Consider the following 7,235-nt stretch of genomic DNA (forward strand, 5'->3'; position numbering starts at 1 on the left):
AAAAGTTTTTTTTAAGTTTTATCTCAGGGGGGAGTATTGCGGGGACTTATTGCCACAAATCAGCGCAGTTAGCGCCACAGTCTGGACAAATTTTATTTTCAGCCAATAGGCTTTCTTATCTTGTCAACGTGTATTCAGAGACAGAAGTAGTTCCCGCCAGAGAGTCGATATAGATGTGTGTGACCTCCATATTGTCCGGTAAAAGACTTCTTGTTAATAAATTGAGTCTTAAATCCTCAACGTGTTTTGCACTCCGCCGAATGAACATTGGTGGGACCTTCACAATCCTCTACAGGATCCTGTGCTACATCCCCACAAATATGATCCTTGTCGCGTCATCTGTCGGTCGCGTTACGGTGACTCGCGAGCGCATGTACCGATAGCATGATCTCGAGACTCTCGTTCCCCGGGCGCCAAATCCGCGACAGGTATGTTTTGTTTTAACGTCCGGAGCGCCCGGGGACCGGGTCAGACGTCTTTTCGCTCGCACAGACAAAAGATCGTTTCGCGTACCGAGTATACTTTAACAGTTTCTCCGGTGTTCTTTGTTCGATCCCGCGTGCGACCAAGTGCCGGGAATCTTATCCAATTCTATCTCGTGAGCCTGCGCTCAGTGCGCGCCCGCATATGAGCCCTGGTAACACAATCTGACAGTTCAGATACGACCCGCAGAAGTGCGCAAGAAACAGCCCAAAATTGCGACAGAAGTGCATAATATCTGGTATTGACAAGTACTTGCTTACTATTGCAGCAGTCTGCTGTAAGAAGCTACTGTAAAATTTTATACTATTTGTTAAAAGTAGATATGCAGCAGAAATGTGAAAACAATATTGAAGTATCTGCCTGACAGAAAAATAACAGCAAATCGCGTTAAACTCTTCATGCACATTTGCAGCAGAGTTTTGAGTACAGATCCGACCGGCAGAAACGCGAAAAGAACGTATAAGCATCTGCCGTAATTCTTGTTGAATTTTGCTATATGTATTACTACCCAGCTAACAAGACAACGTCGAAATGACGTGAAAAATACATGATTTTAATGACGATAACGTCATGTGACTTAAATAGTACGTAATTTTGACGTCATTTTAAATACTAAAATAGTACGTCATTACTGTTACGTCAAAAAGACGTACCATTAATGTCGAAGATATCAATTATACACATATAATGACATATAATGTCAAAGATATAAAATAATTAAGAAATTGAAAATCTCATCAAAATATGCAACGCGCGAACAATGCTATGTCATTATTTGAGCATACAAAATACATTTATATCTTCGACGTTAATGGTACGTCTTTTTGACGTAACAGTAATGACGTACTATTTTAGTATATTTAAAATAACGTCAAAATTACGTACCATTTAAGTCATATGACATTATCGTCATCAAAATTACGTATTTGTCACATCATTTCGACGTTGTCTTGCTATAATCTGATTAAACAATTATCATTCAGATTAATTTTGAACATAGTATTTATACAACAATGTTTGTAATCGAAGTGTCAAAGACTGCGATTACAAATCTTTCAAGGAAAATATACTTAAAAGTCTGGGACAATTTAGAATTTCTCAGTATATCTCAAATAAAGTATGCTGTGTGGGTTACGTTCAAAAATAATTTTTAACATTTAATAAAAGCATGTTATGTGTATGATTATATTGCACAAATTGCAAGAAAGAGATATATCAGAGCCGAAGGATCACCGCTATCCCATTCGATCATCGAGGTTAAGCAACGTTGAGTGTGGTTAAAACTTGAATGGGTGACCACGACTTTACCGTTCTTCACACCCGACCGCGAAAGTGTTGCTAATTTCTATAATCTTTGAAGTCCGGAATTTGTTCATTAATTTTTTTTCTTTATTATTAATATGAATATACACAAAGTATTATTGCATATGTTATGCAATATACATATTATATGAAACAAATCTAGCACGATTATATTGCACTGCGATTTGCGTTTTCCGCATTTCTTGCACTTTTCTGCTGTACGTAAACGCATACACATATCTTCAACAATTCTGTTGCACTACGATGAGTGCAAGTTTCTGCCAACAGAAAGATAGTCAAAGTTGGAAATAGAAAACGCATGATCTGCCCGAAAGTTACTGCATGATTTTTCGTACAGTTTTACAGCAGAATTGCAATGGAAATGTTACCAGGGAGAATTCGAGCGTTCTTGCTCGTCGATACTTTCTGGTGCTAACTTTGTGATAATTGCGCACGATCGTCGTGGAGTGCGCGAACGCGTGATCCCGCCTGCTCCGCGCCAAGATTTCCACCGGTCGCGACAAGATTTCCGAACGGTCTCGGAGCGCACACAAGCGTTTCCGAAAGTGAAGATTTCCGCTCGTGATTTCAGAGCAAATTTGCGGGCTTTGAAGATCTCCGTTTCGTGTGGCCGTTCGATCGCTCCACGTTCTCGATTGTTCGGTGACCTCAGCTGAGGACTGAAAACAGTGGTGTGTTAGATTTCGAGACCCAACCGCCCGATTAGCTCCACGGTCAATCTGTTTCTCGAGTTTTCGTCTTGTGTTAAATCCGTTAGGTTAGGTTAGGGTTAGGATTAGAGACGCCCTGTATATTTCATATGTTATATAATAAATATATAAAAATATATAATTGTAATTTCTTTATATATATATGTATATGTCACGAACATAACAGACAGAGAGGCAAAATAGAGTGGCCGCAGGAGGCATGAGAGGAAGCGAGAGACAAAATATTGTCTTGCGCAGACAATGTTTTGTCTCTCGCTCCCTCTCATGCCCCCTGCGGCCACTCTATTTTGCGTCTCTGTCTACTGGGTATATCTTCTATGTTTATGGTTAAATACCTCATACTGCATATCACAACGATTGCACTACACGGTTCTCGGACTGAGATATGAGATATCGATCCGAGATCTGTCACAAGAGTTATGTTTTATTACATTATTAAAACATACGTCACCGACCGCGCACACTCACAATCAGTTACACAGTCTTTTGTCGCACTAGTGGCACTTGACAAGACACCTCACAATCAGTCCCTAACACGAGACACGTTATTATTAAATAAATCGGCACAAAGGTTAAGTTCACTCTATTTACGGGCGCTCGTATAAGTCGGTAACGTCAGTCACGTCAGCCGTGCTTGCGAGCGCCACGTGCGGCAGAAATATGAAAAGGAAATCGTGGCCGGTTGACGACGACGACGACGACGTGGACGACGTTTCTTACGCGAAATTCACAACCGCGGACTTTGTATTGCAATATCTCCACTCATGGGGCACGTAGGAGAAAAGTAAAAACACTTTTATTATGCAAATCGTACCCAAGCGACGCCTATACCTCATACATCTGCTTTTCCCAAAAATCAAATCGTCGTATCATAATCACGAGACACGGTAGTGTCTCGCGCCAAGTATAAGCGAAAAGTTTCAAGTGACAAGCTAGAACCGCGCGTGCGAGACCGACCGTGTAGGTAGGTCTGCGAAACCTGAAGTTTGAACAGATTCCACACCCTCCTTACTCCCCCGATCTTGCGTCTTGTGATTTTTATTTTTTTCCTCTACTGAAGAGAGACCTCAAGGGTAATCATTACACCTCGGACGATGAGGTGAAGGCAGAGCTGTCAAGTCCTGGATTGGAGAAAAGTCGGAAAAACTTTTCAGTGATGGAATGAAAAAACTTGTTACACGTTGGGAGAAATGTGTTAGCCTTAACGGTGACTATGTTGAAAAATAAATATATGATTTTGAAGCTTAAGAATTGTACTTTAATGTACTTTTTGCCCGATCTCGCTATTTGTTTTTGTTCGTGTTCTACAAGCATGTGTGCATTACTTTTCAGCCTACCCACGTATTATCACAAACGATTTCAGTACGTGGCATGAATTCTTTTTCAATATCTTTTTCATCGTATTGGTCAGCATCACTGTATTGATCATGTTGACTGAAATCGCTCCCATCAACATCATCTTCACTTCCGTCATTATTACTCTCATTGCTAATGTCAACTTCATTTCCTGATTTTCATTTAAATTCAGATTTTCTTCACTTGCACTTTTACTTGCAAAACAGTTTTCCTGACTTTCACATTCATCAGAGTTTTTTTCACTGCCACTTCTATCAAAATTTCCCATCGATAACCTGTTTTTCGAATCGCACGAAACCTTTTAATACGTATTCGTGTTAATTTTCTAATTTTTTCCATACGATCCATAATTTTTTATTTCAACTAATGATTATAATTATTATTTTAAATAAAATTTATTAAATTATTATTTTGAAGTTGCAATTTATAGTATACTATTATATAATAATCGAGAGTTATCATTGTGAAGTTGCATGCAACTTCAAAATGATGCGTGAGCACGTTCGATAGAAAATTTTAGACAAAACCTAACCAGGGTCGCATAAAGACTTCCTCGATCAGGCGCTAATAGAGCAGCCCTCATTATGGCGTTGACAGAGAATGCCACAATACGGCAACCCTGATCCAAGCACTAACAGATCCGGATCAGGCTTTCCAGAATAAAGCATGCCATGACATTACCTGATAGCACCCGGAGCAAAATGCAGGCAAACCTTAACCATTTTCTACTCGGGAATGTTATCACTACTGCGCCAGTTATTGCAACTCTGGCAAATGGTATGTGGCCGTTTATGATACCAATGCTGAGTCTATACTGGATATAACTACGGCTGAATCAGAATCGTTTCCCAAGGAGCGCCAATGCACGTATAATATGCTTTAAATGTACATTTAAATTCACATTTAGTGCACGTATTTGTCCCGCATCAAATGCACATTTAATGTATATTGTGGCAGTACATTCCAAAAAAAACTGTACTATTAACCGCCTATATATAATTTTTCATGTATAAACATTTATAAATATAGAGAATTATATTAAATTATATATCTCAAATATGCCCAAACATGTTACATTCGCGCATTTTAAACACACAAGTAACGTTTTGTTTTGAAACCAATGCAATAAAACGCGCATTAAAAGTACGTTCTATGTGCATTGGCGCTCCTTGGGTTGTCAGTATTAGATCGAAATTATGTATCATTCGACGCTGCGCCAGTGCTGGATTAGTAGTATTACAAATACCACGACAATACCGCAATTCTGACACCCATTACAGGCCCAGTACTAGGCTGGTCGCAAAATCTCGTATGGGATGTTACCTCCACTAGTGAGAAGTCCAGTTCCGAACCAAGGATGTAATATATCATAAAGAATACTTTTTTCGATATGTTTCGTGCTGCTTAATATTACCTTAAAAAAATAAAGACCATTAATATGTATTAATAATTATAACAATATATTATAATTTCTTTTATATTTTATCACCTCTAAATCATCGGGATGACGGACGTGTACTATGGGAAAAAAAAGTTCCCACAATTTTAAAATGGGATAGTATTGGTTAGGCAAGCTCACCAACAACTTCCACAGTTTCTCTAATAAATATATATATATACATATAGATACGTTTACTATATAAAATTACATAAATATTATAAATATGGTAATTATGGAGAATAGGAACTTTTCCGAATTTTGATATTTTCTTGCGGTTTTCTTGGTAAAAACCTTTGTTGGGACTCCGACAGTGATAATCAATCGGGGGAGCCCGAAAAATATGCACCCCGAGTGACCTTCAGAAGGTTTTAGCCGTCTGTCGTACGTCATGGCATCGGACACAGGCCCGATAGGACACGGACTCGATCGGACACATTTTGTATCGGGTTTGCATATTTCTGTAAAGCACAATATTCTTGTGTGCGTATGGACTTACAAATGATGGAAAATTATCTGCTTTACAGAACAGTTAACCCGGGTTAACCTTCTGACAGTGATAATCAATCGGGGGAGCCCGAAAAATATGCACCCCGAGTGACCTTCAGAAGGTTTTAGCCGTCTGTCGTACGTCATGGCATCGGACATAGGCCCGATAGGACACGGACTCGATCGGACACAGGCCCGATCGGACACATTTTGTAACGGGTTTGCGTATTTCTGTAAAGCACAATATTCTTGTGTGCGTATGGACTTACAAATGATGGAAAATTATCTGCTTTACAGAACAGTTAACCCGGGTTAACCTTCTGAAAGTCACTCGGGGTGCATATTTTTCGGGTTCCCCCGATTGATTATCACTGTCAGAGTCACAACAAAGGTTTTTGCCAAGAAAACCGCAAGAAAATATCAAAATTCGGAAAAGTTCCTATTCTCCATAATTACCATAAATATTAATCGAAAAATGTATGATTGATTCTAACATTATATTTAAGGCATTTTACTCTTCAGTTCTTTGAATAATGTGAATAATTTCGAAAATAAATATTATCGCTTAATTGTAATCAACGTGCAACACTATGAAAATAATAGTTATAGGTATATAATAATATCAAATAAGACTGTTTACAAATATTATATTTAGAAAGTTGTGTGTCAATGCGAATGTTAATATACGCGCATTTATAAGAACTTTTAACTTACCTCGTGAACCAAGAAATTGGGTTACATTTCCAAGAATCGGATAACCGGGTGGTCCTGGTATAAGATTGATAAATCGTCCCTTTTTTCCATGATGTACATAATAATTATATATCAGTAAAATAGGGATGAATAATAGCAATATAGTAATAACCATGACTTTTTAACAAAATAATTAATCAGTTTAATTAAATTTTGTTTCTTTCAGCTCTCTTCTCGTGTTCTGATATTAAGTTTTCTGATTTATTTAGTTCTTTAATTAAATTCAATTCTTTAATTGGCACATCACTGAATAAACTAAACATACATTAAAATGCATTATTTATATTTTATGATTACAATTTTAGAGATATATAATGTATTCTTTATTTTTAAAAAATTTACATATGACAAATGTGAAAATTAAATAACAAATTTTTTCACTTTATTTATTTAATATATTAAATTATTAAAAGTATTAGAGTTAAGAGATTAAAGATATCATATTATTATAACTTGTTATTTTACTAACAAAAATTTACGTTAAACCGAAGTTGTAGTATTAAAGGCTGGCCAATAACTGATGAGTTCTGATATTCGCTTATTTTTCTAAACTTTGGTGGTTAATCAGCAGATTTAAATGTTTTGCATGACGTGCAGTTTCGAAATTATGCCATATATGTATAAGCGGTATCACTAATGTAAAAAGGTTATCGGTTGAAATAGCTGACTACATTTTAAGATAA

At 37.3% G+C, this 7,235-nt stretch overlaps 1 protein-coding gene across 1 annotated transcript; it reads right to left on the reverse strand.

The window, feature by feature from the left end:
• Nucleotides 1-4,888: 4,888 nt before the first annotated feature.
• On the reverse strand, nucleotides 4,889-6,938 carry LOC105556209 (cytochrome P450 4C1-like). The gene is made up of 3 exons (XM_012003291.1): nucleotides 6,514-6,938; nucleotides 5,362-5,471; nucleotides 4,889-5,286 (listed from the first exon to the last, which is right to left on the reverse strand). Exons 1-3 carry the CDS (start codon nucleotides 6,665-6,667, stop codon nucleotides 5,161-5,163), a joined length of 390 nt encoding a protein of 129 aa, XP_011858681.1. The 5' UTR covers nucleotides 6,668-6,938; the 3' UTR covers nucleotides 4,889-5,160.
• Nucleotides 6,939-7,235: the final 297 nt, after the last annotated feature.

The sequence above is a fragment of the Vollenhovia emeryi genome, unplaced genomic scaffold, assembly GCF_000949405.1.
Source record: "Vollenhovia emeryi isolate VEMERY1.0 unplaced genomic scaffold, V.emery_V1.0 DF940220.1, whole genome shotgun sequence".
Lineage (NCBI taxonomy): Eukaryota > Metazoa > Arthropoda > Insecta > Hymenoptera > Formicidae > Vollenhovia > Vollenhovia emeryi.

Excerpts from the sequence above, each read along its gene's own strand:
- LOC105556209 (XM_012003291.1), bottom strand. The coding sequence starts at position 6,667 with ATGGTTATTACTATATTGCTATTATTCATCCCTATTTTACTGATATAT. Across the intron at positions 5,472-6,513 it reads CCAATTTCTTGGTTCACGAG|AGAAACTGTGGAAGTTGTTG; the intron begins GTAAGTTAAAAG and ends TATATTTATTAG. Across the intron at positions 5,287-5,361 it reads GTCATCCCGATGATTTAGAG|GTAATATTAAGCAGCACGAA; the intron begins GTGATAAAATAT and ends TATTTTTTTAAG.